The following is a 12581-nucleotide window of genomic DNA, read 5'->3' on the forward strand; positions in this document are numbered from 1 at the left end:
TGGAAAATCAAATGCAAAATAATTCCCTAGGCTTCCTGTGCATAATGACACTTGCTCTTTTGATGAATTGCTAATGCATTATTGCACAGGAGAACAGCCAAATCTGGGATAGAAAGAGCAAGACTGGAAGAATTTGTGCTTTTGTTGCCCTTACTACTGTTCACCGCTGTTTATTTTTTTGTCTAAAAATGTAGAATTCACTGTTTAAAAACCATATTTAAGGCAGCACAACTCATACTAATTACCATTAAAAGACAAACAAATCCACCAAAAACCACTTTGTTTATCTCATCAGTGGTTATGGGCTTGTTCATAATTTAAAAGATGGGGGGATTATATAGCTACTCTTTCATCTCTCCATTGAAAGCACTTGGCACAGCCCTGATGGAATTCTACTACATTGCAAAGCTGGCAGAGGAGCTGTACAACTGAGTACTCTTCACATCACAAATTCCCTGCCCATTGAAACATAGCATTTCAGGGACAGCGGTCATCCCAATGTGCTCGTTTTCCATTCAGTGAGTTTTTGATGTGCACGAGCCTTTAGTGATTCTATTTCCCATCAATATTCTGAAGCAGCACAAGCTTAAAGATTTTTTGATTCTCTAAAAGTTCATCTCTTATTTGGGGGGGAAAAGAGCTGAGAATATTTCTGCATCTCATAGCTATAAAGAACGGGAGTTATTTTTTTAAAGGATGGAAGAGCACATGAAGGCTGAAAGCTAAACGTAAAGAGAGAGGGGGGTCCGTCTCTTAAAACTGGGGAAGCTTCAAAGAACATATATAGTGTCAGAAACCCAGGAGATTCCAGGCTTGCCATAACATATTGATTCGAAGCCCGTTGGAAAGTATATCCTTTCTGGCATAAAAAGGCAATAAATATTTGGCAAAGGTGTGTAGCCTTTCTGCACTTAAGGTAAGAAGGGTGCATTTTGCCAGTGCATCCTTTAATATGTACTAGTTGTTAATTAAAACAGACGACTTTATTAGTTCATGTTTTATGCATTTGTGGGATTTTAATACAGCCACAACTAAAAGGTTTGGTTCAGGAGCTTGGAAGCCTCCTGTAACCCTTTAACAAAGCACTTTTTGACTTAATTGATGTGCTTAATGCTGCTATGATGCCTACTCAAGGTGCTCTAGGGACGTCAAGTAATGAAAAATGAAAATCTACTCCCACTCTCTTCCTGTGTGCATTAATGGACACCATTAATGATGCAATCGTTTACCTTTCTACTCAAAAGTAAGCCTTGTTGTTTTTAATGGAGCTTGCTAGCATTGCAATAGCCTTCTCATGCATTCAGTGTATTAGCTCCATCCTTGCTCCCAAACTGGACGACAAGCCTGTAGTACATGTTGTTGCATGCCACCTCAATCTCTGAGTGGTGCAAGATTCCAGGGGTGCTAGGCACTTTAGCTAGGGTCCATGTTTCCTTTTGGAAATGAGGCACAGCAGAAACTGTGAAGTCTTGATTTATGGTTGATTTACACCTATATGTGAATCAACCATTTACAATGTTGGAGAGGCTCCCAGCATTAACACTCCAAGAGAGACTTGTTTCTCCACAGCCGTGGATGCAAACAGAAGCCAACCATCATGCTTCAGCCCTTTCTCCAGCTTGCCGTCTTTTCCAACCTGCAACCTTTTCCCTCCCGGTCACATCCCAGCCAATTCTAAAAACTCTGGCATTGTCTTCTAACTAACTTGGAGCTGGAGGAGGGGCCCCACCAACTTGCCATCTGACACAGAGCCTTTGTCTTCTTAATGGGCCATTGACATCCCCTTGTTTTCCCAATGGCTCGTCACTCCAGGGGATTACCTCATCAGGAAACCTGCCTGGCTTACAATTTAATCCTTGCTGGATCCAGGGGTTCAGGAGGCTTGATTAAATTCTAGCACTTACTGGATCCAGGAATTTAGGGGAGTCTGGCACGCCACTAATGCATAACACCACAAAGACTCAGCATGCGTTTTAAAACCCCAGGGGTGCATGGAAACACATTTCAAAAATATAGTTGATAACGTGCTAACCTTATGGGGAAATAGGAAATGGGGTGGGGGAAGTTCCCATTTTTTAAAATCTCATTTTACTTTCTTTAATACTTTATTGTTTTAGGGGTGGGGCAAGAGGAAAAGGTTTGTGGTAGGCTGTATCAAAATTGTGAAGTAGACCTATAAATGCAATTATACAAAGTATTTCAAGGCTGGGGGGGGGCAATGGAGGGTACATTGAAGGCACTCCTCACCTGGAGCCTAATTTGGTCTTGGGTCAGTCGGAGCAGATGATATTGGGTTATGTGGATCAATAGTCTATCCCAGTATAATGACCTGACCTGCTGTTTGGGGTCAATAGGTGTAAGAGGCATGCAACCAGACAACAGACCATCAAGCTTTAGACAAGGAAGGGAAAAAAACGAGATAAGTGAAGATGGAAACAGCCACAATGGCCAAGGCTTAGAGACACAGCAAGCTGACACATGGAGTCAAATGCATATAGCTCTTGCAAATTCTAGCACAGTGTAGAACAAGCCTGGGGAGTGTACAGTGAGATTTCTGCTGAGGGGAAAACTTCAGGAAGAATCTGTGTTCCCTGTGGAGTGTTTCAGGACACAGCATTGCCTGAAGATGTCCATATCTAGAAGTGTTCTCAAACATCCCTCCAAATCGTAATCTCATTGTTTGTGGAGATTTTTCAAATTCAGTTAATGGGGAGAAAGATGGGAACCTCACTTGTTTGTGGAGACTTTCTTTAAATTCTCTAGTCTCACAAGAAAAGGAACATACAAAATACTGGAATTGCATACGGATATTTGTCCGCCTTCACTCACTACACTCCAAGATAACAGAAGAGATCAGGATACATACAAACCAAGGAAGTGTTTTCTTAATCATTTGTCAACACAAAATGCTGGCTGTTTTAGTTTTCCATTTGTTGATTTGATTTGCTCTTCACATTGGGGGAGAAATCCTGAAAATGGCAAGAAATGGCAATTTAATGTGTTCTAATTGATGCTTCTGGAAAACTTGCATCATCATAGGAGAAAGCAACACACAGTGATGTTATTTCCGTACCAGTGTGAAAACCCATGCTTGTTTCCTAATGCCAAAATGTGGACATTTCGACAGTTAAGACGAATACTCCGAAAGGATATTTTGTTTTACTATCTTTCTTGTGCATCATTTTCAGAAACTTCCTTTAGGCTTCTAATATCGTTGTTACATACCACTGAATAGCATCAAAGGGCTCTGTGGCACAGCCTTCAAAAACAGTAGACGAGACTAGGCCTTTGGGAATGAAAGAAGAATAGAGCAATGCCATTTTAATCCAGAAAACAAGTGTGTATCAGAAGTTTGGGAAACATTGGGTTCCTAGAATAGTAGCTTATTAGCACAGAGCCTAACTGTATGTGCCTGGCCAACCCTTGTTTTTCAACCCAAAGGTATTATGATGCATTTTACAGTGATTCAAAACCTGCCTGGTATAATCCTCTGCGTATGGATGTGGGAGCGTAATCACCTTCTTCTTTTTGTTCAGGAGTGCTAGCTAGCAAACCGCTCGATCTGCAACCTTGTTAAGATGAAGCACTTGGACATAAACAGATTGGGTCTTCCTGAAGTCATTGGAATTAAATTGGTTTAAATCCAAGCACTTAAGCTTAATTGGGGTGAGGCTTTGGGTTGTACATCTGACAGCACATATATTCGTGACAAGTGCCAAATTCGCTCTCTTGCTCTCTCTCCACCTTGCCATCGTTTTCGTTGGGGATGAGAACTACGAGCTGCATCGGAATTGCCTTGAAGGGATGCTCTGGCATTGTCCGTGTGATTTTTCTGCTGCCCGGCTTCCCTAATAAATCATTTATATCAGGAGAAGAAGTGCAACAGGGCTAGTGAGAAAAACATGGTTGTTGTTGTTGTTACTGCTGCTGCTGTTGCTGTTGTTGTTTTGTCTCCATGTCAGAGAGCAAAAAAGCCAATAGTTTCCCCAGCCCAGTTTGTCACTTTAGCTCCAGTTAAATGCTGACCTATCTGAGATTTTTGAACTTTCTGTTGACATCTCTATGAACTTGCTCTCTGTAGCTTTGAGTCAGCTTGCTGGCCTCTGCTTAGATCCTTATGCTTCTTAAATCTTCAGTTCTGTTTCTTTCATCTATTTTGCCCCTTGATAAGACTGTAGAAGTCTTGGAATTGGTTAAGGAAGAAGAGAAAAGCTCATCCACTGCTGTTTTCTTAGCACATATTTTTTTAAAAAGTGAGGAATGGGAAACAGATAGGGTGGTGGAATAACATTGGCCCCATAAGAATAGCTTTAGTACCATAGGCAGAATGGCATGTTCACTCCTACAATTTATAACGTGTTTTTTATAGGGGAACAAGAGCAATCTAATTAGTGCCAAATTAGAGAAAACATTAGATCTGCATCTTTGTCCTTAAGTGCAGGGCTTTTAAATGCAAGTTGCCATGGTGAAGGTATCAATCTGGACTGGTTCCCTACCACAGGAAAGGAGTAGTGCCAACTTTTTGTTGCCTACTATGGTTCCAAATCACAGGACTCTATGCTGGCAGTTTCTACAAGGAAAATAACTCCCACAGGATTCAACTGGTCCCACCCCCCCATGGAAATTGCAGGCCCTGGGTCAGGGGACCTGTCCAGATTGGGACTGAAGCAGGAAGCAAAAGCTGAAAACCCTCTAAACACCCGACCACCACCACCACTGCTCGGGTCTTGCTCCATGTTGGGGACCCTGCACTGGCAATTTGTGTTATAAAACAACAACCTGCACTTAAGGACACATACATGGAACTTAAGTGCTACCTAGCTTGTGCCTTGGGACGCGGGTGGCGCTGTGGGCTAAACCACAGAGCCTAGGACTTGCCAATCAGAAGGTCGGCAGTTTGAATCCCCGCGACGGGGTGAGCTCCCGTTGCTCAGTCCCTGCTCCTGCCAACCTAGCAGTTCAAAAGCACGCCAAAGTGCAAGTAGATAAATAAGTACCGCTCTGGTGGTAAGGTAAACGGCGTTTCCGTGCGCTGCTCTGGTTCGTCAGAAGCAGCTTAGTCATGCTAGCCACATGACCCGGAAGCTGTACGCCGGCTCCCTCGGCCAATAAAGCGAGATGAGCACTGCAACCCCAGAGTCAGTCACGACTGGACCTAATGGTCTGGGGTCCCTTTACCTTTAGCTTGTGCCTTAGCTTCTTCCATTCCCCGCTTTCCTAGCCAGCCAGTCCCCCTGCCTTCCCTTTCATTTCTTCAAAAAAATACCTGCTGGTGGCTTGGTAACAGAAGAAGCTCCCATCAACAGCTGATGTAGAGATGGACATTGTTTTCTGAAATGCTAACCTGGCAGCTGGGCTCTGGTGCCCAGCAAACTGCTGCAACAGGTATTTGAGGGCATAATGGAGATGCTGTTTAAAAGGGAAGTGGGTGACTTTAATGAGGGCTGTTGTTTTGGGCTAATGCCAAGCTCATTAAAAATCAGATCTGATATTTGCAGGCAGGAAGCGGTGGTTGCACTGGGCTCTTGAATATAAAAAACCCCCACAGAATTTGTTTAAAACATATTTCTTATGAAAAACTCTCTTTTTTCCATCAAAAGTCTCAAGATTTGTCAGCTTTTTGCCAGGATCCCTAGGGACTGCCTATCCACTTTGAAATACCATCCGCTTCCACTGGGACTAAGGCGAGGGACTTTGAGATTTGCACCTTCAAATGTTGAAATGTGGAACCGAAAGAAACAAGGGCTCTATGATGAATTCCACTTTTGAAGCCTGCCTACACAAGAAGCCAGAAGGTTTAAATTCTGTGGTCCAAAGGCAGACAAATCACTGATTTAATCTCTCTATGGTGGGAGTGGGCACATAAAGTGGTCTTTCCCCATATTCTGGAGAACCATTCTTTATGTTTCCCCATGTTCTTCACTTGTGGTTAAACCAAGGTGCTTGAATTTTGCACTAGGTGAATATTAAGCCTCTTGGTTCCGTATGTGGCCCTGTGCCTTTAATTAAAGAAAAGGAAAAAGACAAGCGTATCAGTTGATGCTGAACCTGAGGCCACAGTAATAGCTTTTCCATACTATTTGTCTCATTTAATATTCACAGGCCACAAGGCTCTGTCTGTCATTTGTGGTTAGGAGTCTACATTTCCCCCCCTTTTAGTTGGAGAGAGCACTTGTACTTTTTGTTCTACTTTGACACTGACACCGTGTTTCACTTTACTCTGAACACAAAAGCGTGAACACCCTGTGCTGTTTGTACATTGGTGTCACCTCCTCCACCTGAAATTAGCATTCCCCAGTGCCAGCCAGCATATTTATATGGAGCATAACGTCCTAACTTTGACAAGTTAGGAAACAAAAACCAGTGTACAATGAGCATGCCAATTGAGGCTGATTATATTAATTGCTATTCAGGTCAGCGCTCAGATTAATTATTATGTTTGTGTAGCGTGTTTGTTAAGTGGTTGCCTGATTGCTGTTCAGAAGATTGATTACTTGTTACATTTACCTTGTGGCTTCTGCGGGGGAAACCGGTGCTCGCATTTCATCAGTTCAAAGCACACTGAGGTCAGGGAGGGCAAGTGGGAATTGCGTGTTGATCTCTTGGTAGAAGCTTGTGCAGACCTGAAATGGCATCAAATGCTTTGTTGAGTTATATGCACCCTTTTATCTTCCTTAGGGACATCCTGAAAGCATGTCACTAAGTTTCAGGGATTTTCAAATCCTATATACATACACATATAGTTTTTAAAAAGTAGATTCCTCTTTCGTCATTACTAGAGCTGAGCTGAAAATTCTCCGAAGAAATCTTTCTGAGAAGGTTACTGGGATTTTTCTTATTTTCTATCTCCACACACACACACACACACACACGGTAAAAAAGGGCCATTCTCCTTCCTTTACCTTTGTGTGGTAGCAGCCTCTTCCTCCTGGAATGCCCCAGAATGATGGTATCCATGGCACCATGGGATATGCAAAATGGTACCTAGACTGCCAACGCAGCTAACACTGTTCACTTGCAGTAGCACCAAAAACAGAAGTGGGGAAGCTGTGCTCCTGCCACTGCTGTTGGCAAAATTCATCCTGATTTTCTCCTTTCCTTGGGATAATTCAATGAAAATTTCCTTGCAATTTCTCTGCCAACAAATAGGGCAGGGGAGTTTTGATGTACCAGGTCATGGGGGGAAAGAAAGTGCACCCTCTTTGAATTCTGTAGTTTTACAAATGAAGGCATAATAACAACCATCTGTTCCTTAACAGGTCTCAAAAGTAGGTAAATACAACCTCAGATGAACAACAACACATGACATATTACACTGTGTCATGCAGAACATGCGTATAAAAATAAAATTCCTAGTTACGTCTGAGGGTCTGCATGACCTTGTACCTTGTTACACCAGTAAATCCTCTTCATTTATACAAATTCCAGTACAAAACTGAATTATTTCCTTAGGTTAAGAAAAAATAAAGGAATGCATATCCCCCCCCCCTCATTCTAGTTTAAGTAGTGCCTTTAAGAATTTCCAGTAGTTGCTTTGTATCCTCTGCTCTTTGTACTTTGATCCGAGCTATTTGGTCTCACATTTCCATAAAGGCAGTTGTCACCCTGGAGAAAGATAGCATCATATAATTTAGTAAAGGGCATACTGGGGGGGGGGTTACAAAATACTTAGGGATTTAGGGACAAGAGGCTCTGTGATTAGAGCAAAGTGTGGAAGAGAACTTGGTTTTATTATCATTGAACATAAATGAAATATGCTTGGTGACTGGTAAAAAAGAGTTGACGGTGAGCATATAAAAATAATGCAAATAGTTATTGTGGTAGTTATGAAGATATTCGGACAGTTGTTTCAAATATCGAAAGCGTTTGGCTATAAATATACATTTACTAAACATGTGTCAGAGTGTTAAATGGCACCTGGTTTTGGGAGGCAATACCATAATCAGAGGAATTATATTGGGACTTAGTCCAATGTTGATTTAGTTTAATTGGATTGAGAGGCTATTCCAAACTAAGTGAAATCTTTAATAGTAGCAGAAAATAGTGTGGTATCCCAGGTGGAAACATCCACAAGTTCCGTCTATAAGGAAATGACTGGTGAAGTTTTTAGAGTTGGCAGAAATGGATAAATTAACTGATTTGATTAATAGGCAGAAAGGTAGTTCTCAGAATTTAATGTGTTCCTGAGAGAGGGGCATGCTATTTACTGTGTCACAAATGAGAAAGTGTCCTCGGGGGCTAGAGCCCCAGTCCAGGGAGGTATAAACCTGTTGTCCAAAGCACTCAAGAAGGAAAGCAGGGGTGGTGATGTAACACAGCTCAAAACAGCTGGCGTCAAGCACAGGGAATCAGTTCAATTGGTCACTAGTGGAAGGTTGTACAATTCTTCAGTAAAATACAATAAAATCTCAAGCTTTGAATTCTGGTGATTTTCTAGGGGAAGGAAGTTTCATATTTGTGCAGCAATTTTTAATCCCCCCCAACTCTCAGTTCATAGAAAAAATTACTCGCAAAAGAGAGGGGATAGACAATATCATCCCATAGCAGTGCAATGCCTTATGCTCCAAATACCCTCTGCATTCCATCCCCTTGTCCCTTTTAACTCAGTTTCTGGTGGTGTGGTGCTGTTATGAGGAATAGTTGCAGTATGGACTTCTTGTATTACCACAGCAGCATGGGAAGGAGGCTCAGGGGGATGGGGAGCTTGTGACTCTCCAGATGTTTTTGCCCATGCTAAGTGGGGCTTGATGAGAATACAAAAGCATCTGAAGGGCCACAGGGTTCCCCATCAGTGTGACATCTCCCACTTCACTGGTGTAACATGAGAAGAGTGTCACAGAATAGGGAGGAGAAGAGAGGAAAGGCTAGCAAAGAATGAATGGAAAGAAATGCAGCTTAACACTAGGGCTCTCAGATGTTGTTTGCACAATGGGTGGGCATGTAGCCTAGTGATGCCACGCCATCGATGTGCAAAGCAGCTACCCTCCTTATACACTTCACAGATCCCACAGCACACATACTTTTAATGTAGGTGGAGGTCTGCTTTAGTTAAGCTTTGTTTTAGTCAGGGTTTAAAAAGGGAAGCTTTTGTAGGGGGATTTTTGCAAGAAATGTCTGCTGTTCAAATGGATCATACTCCAGAAATGCAATATGTTTTTAATATCACACGCCTGGGTGGCAGTGAGGAGTAAGTTAAAGCAGTGTTTCCCAACCGGTGTTCCGCGGCACACTAGTGTGCCGTGAGACGTTGCCTAGTGTGCCGTGGGAGGGAGGCTCCCCAGGCTTAAGGAAGCTATCCCCCCAGCCGCGCAAGCTCCGCGCAAGCTCCCAGAGCGATGCCAAAGCTGCGCGCACCTTTGCCATCGCTCTCCAACCCGTTCGGGGGGCTGGGGTCGGGGAAGCTCTTCCTCCGCCCGCAGCCTCCCAAGCTCCGAGAGCGATGGCGAACGTGCGCACTCCTTTGCCATCGCTCTCCAACACGTTCGGGGGGCTGGGGTCGGGGGAAGCTCCAGCTTCCCCCGCCCGCAGCCTCCCAAGCCCCGAGAGCGATGGCGAACGTGCGCACACCATCGCCATCGCTCTCTGACCTGCTCTGCGGGCTGGGGACGGGAGAAGCTCCGGCTTCCCCCGCCCCCAGCCCGCGCAAGGTCCCAGAGCGATGGCGAAGGTGCGCACACCTTCGCCATCGCTCTCTGACCTGCTCTGCAGGCTGGGGACGGGAGAAGCTCCGGCTTCCCCCGCCCCCAGCCCGCGCAAGGTCCCAGAGCGATGGCGAAGGTGCGCACACCATCGCCATCGCTCTCTGACCTGCTCTGCGGGCTGGGGACGGGAGAAGCTCCGGCTTCCCCCGCCCCCAGCCCGCGCAAGGTCCCAGAGCGATGGCGAAGGTGCGCACACCTTCGCCATCGCTCTCTGACCTGCTCTGCGGGCTGGGGACGGGAGAAGCTCCGGCTTCCCCCGCCCCCAGCCCGCGCAAGGTCCCAGAGCGATGGCGAAGGTGCGCACACCTTCGCCATCGCTCTCTGACCTGCTCTGCGGGCTGGGGACGGGAGAAGCTCCGGCTTCCCCCGCCCCCAGCCCGCGCAAGGTCCCAGAGCGATGGCGAAGGTGCGCACACCTTCGCCATCGCTCTCTGACCTGCTCTGCGGGCTGGGGACGGGAGAAGCTCCGGCTTCCCCCGCCCCCAGCCCGCGCAAGGTCCCAGAGCGATGGCGAAGGTGCGCACACCTTCGCCATCGCTCTCTGACCTGCTCTGCGGGCTGGGGACGGGAGAAGCTCCGGCTTCCCCCGCCCCCAGCCCGCGCAAGGTCCCAGAGCGATGGCGAAGGTGCGCACACGTTCGCCATCGCTCTCTGACCTGCTCTGCGGGCTGGGGACGGGAGAAGCTCCGGCTTCCCCCGCCCCCAGCCCGCGCAAGGTCCCAGAGCGATGGCAAAGGTGCTCACACCTTCGCCATCGCTCTCTGACCTGCTCTGCGGGCTGGGGACGGGAGAAGCTCCGGCTTCCCCCGCCCCCAGCCCGCGCAAGGTCCCAGAGCGATGGCGAAGGTGCGCACACCTTCGCCATCGCTCTCTGACCTGCTCTGCGGGCTGGGGACGGAAGAAGCTCCGGCTTCCCCCGCCCCCAGCCCGCGCAAGGTCCCAGAGCGATGGCGAAGGTGCGCACACCTTCGCCATCGCTCTCTGACCTGCTCTGCGGGCTGGGGACGGGAGAAGCTCCGGCTTCCCCCGCCCCCAGCCCGCGCAAGGTCCCAGAGCGATGGCGAAGGTGTGCTCACCTTCGCCATCGCTCTCGGACCCTTTCTGGGGGCTGGGGGTGGGGGAAGCTCTGGCTTCCCCCACCTCCAGCCCCGCAAGCTCTGGGAGTGATGGCGAAGGTGCGCTCACCTTTGCCATCGCTCTCGGACCCTTTCTGGGGGCTGGGGGCAGGGGAAGCTCGGGCTTCCCCCACCCCCAGTCCCGCAAGCTCCGGGAGCCACTCTGGCTCCCATTCTGGGGGCTGGGGTCGGGGGAAGCTCCGGCTTCTCCCGCCCCAGCCCCGCGTCTGGGGGGGGGGAAATAATTTTTTTCCCTTTATTTCCCCCCCAAAATCTAGGTACGTCCTATGGGCCGGTGCGTCCTATAGGGCGAAAAATAGGGTAGTCAATATAGGCACAGAGTTAATTTTTTAAACATTTTCTAATGGTGGTGTGCCTTGAGATTTTTTTCATGAAACAAGTGTGCCTTTGCCCAAAAAAGGTTGGGAAACACTGAGTTAAAGCTAAGGAGATTCTTCTCATTGTCTTCCTGGAATTCCTCCTTTTGCATCTGGGGGTTATACACACAAGGGAAGACACGAGCCTTCATCCTATCCCATCCCTTGGAGAAAAGATTCATAAGTAGGCTGAAATCCTATGTGCCTGTGTGGTGGTTTTTTGATATATATATTTTAAAAAAGAAATAAATATATAAAATGGATTAGAGATGGGCATGCTATTTACTGTGTCACAAATGAGAAAGTGCTTTTCCATACATCACGCAGAAATGTTGCACAGGCAGTAAAACTTAGTTTAGTTACAAAGTTGTGAAAGTTCCTAAATTATTAATATAGGAACACAGGGATGGCTGGTGAGAGCCATGTGGCTGAGTTGAGGCAACCAACTCAAACCTCTTCACAGGCTGGGTTTCTCAGGTGGACAATAGGCTGGATTACAGTGGTACCTCGCAAGACGAAAAACTCGCAAGACGAAAAACTCGCAAGACGAAAGAGTTTTTTGTTTTTTGAGTTGCTTCGCAAGACGAATTTCCCTATGGGCTTGCTTCACAAGAAGAAAACGTCTTGCAAGTTTATTTCCTTTTTCTTAAAACCGTTAATACCCAGGGTGCATTGCTTGAAGAGGTGCTTCGCAAGACGAAAAATTCGCAAGACAAAAAAACTCACAGAATGAATTAATTTCGTCTTGCGAGGCACCACTGTACTTATTTCCTCCCAAGATAAGGGAAATGACATTGCTAAGCCTGGCAGGGCAGCATACTCTATGACAGGGGTAGGCAACGTAAGGCCCATGGGTCACAAGCGGCCCACGGGGGTCGTTTAACCAGCCCACAAGCCACCCCTGAACCAAGCCACCCGCTCGGTGAGTCCCCGTGTGCTGCACTAAACTGGCTCTATCCATCATATTCAGTTGAAAGGCTTTAGCAAACATCCAGCAATGCCACAACCCAGCCTCAACCCCCTGATCCAACAACTCTTCCCAGAAGATTTTTGTTTAACACCCACTGTGTTTAGTGTGTTTGACCCTGTTACATTATACCACACATTTTTCATTGTCTTACAAGCATCCATTATTATTATTATTGTTGTTGTTGTTTTGCAATATTAAAACTTTATTTTTCAAAACTAGAAATAGAAATTTTACTCGGATCTGACAAATCTCGCCAGCACGGAGGCACTCCTGGGAGGTAATCATGACAATGGACATGCTTCAACTGCTTGAAACAGATTACTCATTTTCACCAAAAAGATGCAAGTCCCTGCATAGAGCAAATCAATTCCTTGCAGTGACAGCCTATTTGTTCTGAAAGCAGAAAGACGGTCCCCTC

General features: G+C 46.3%; 2 protein-coding genes across 19 annotated transcripts in view; one reads left to right on the forward strand and one right to left on the reverse strand.

Moving 5' to 3' along the window:
- Window positions 1-12581, forward strand: part of NTNG1 (netrin G1) — a 217757-nt gene that overhangs the window by 43504 nt on the left and 161672 nt on the right. The gene's annotated exons all lie outside the window — the stretch shown is intronic.
- LOC310710364 (uncharacterized protein) overlaps window positions 1-12581 on the reverse strand; it is an 80133-nt gene that overhangs the window by 19259 nt on the left and 48293 nt on the right. For 4 of the 7 annotated variants that reach the window (XR_014527970.1, XR_014527971.1, XR_014527972.1 and 1 more), the window contains 3 exons: window positions 7511-7605; window positions 6508-6623; window positions 2252-2969 (listed from right to left, as the gene is read on the reverse strand). Coding sequence is in view for 2 of the 7 variants with exons in the window: in XM_083511286.1 (XP_083367412.1) it covers window positions 3198-3286; window positions 6508-6623 (205 nt within the window). In the remaining 5 variants the exon portion in view is untranslated. The other 3 variants (XM_083511285.1, XM_083511286.1, XR_014527969.1) reach the window with 3 other exon arrangements.

Source organism: Podarcis liolepis (genome assembly GCF_965112155.1).
Source record: "Podarcis liolepis genome assembly, chromosome: 6".
NCBI classification, from domain to species: Eukaryota; Metazoa; Chordata; class Lepidosauria; order Squamata; family Lacertidae; genus Podarcis; species Podarcis liolepis.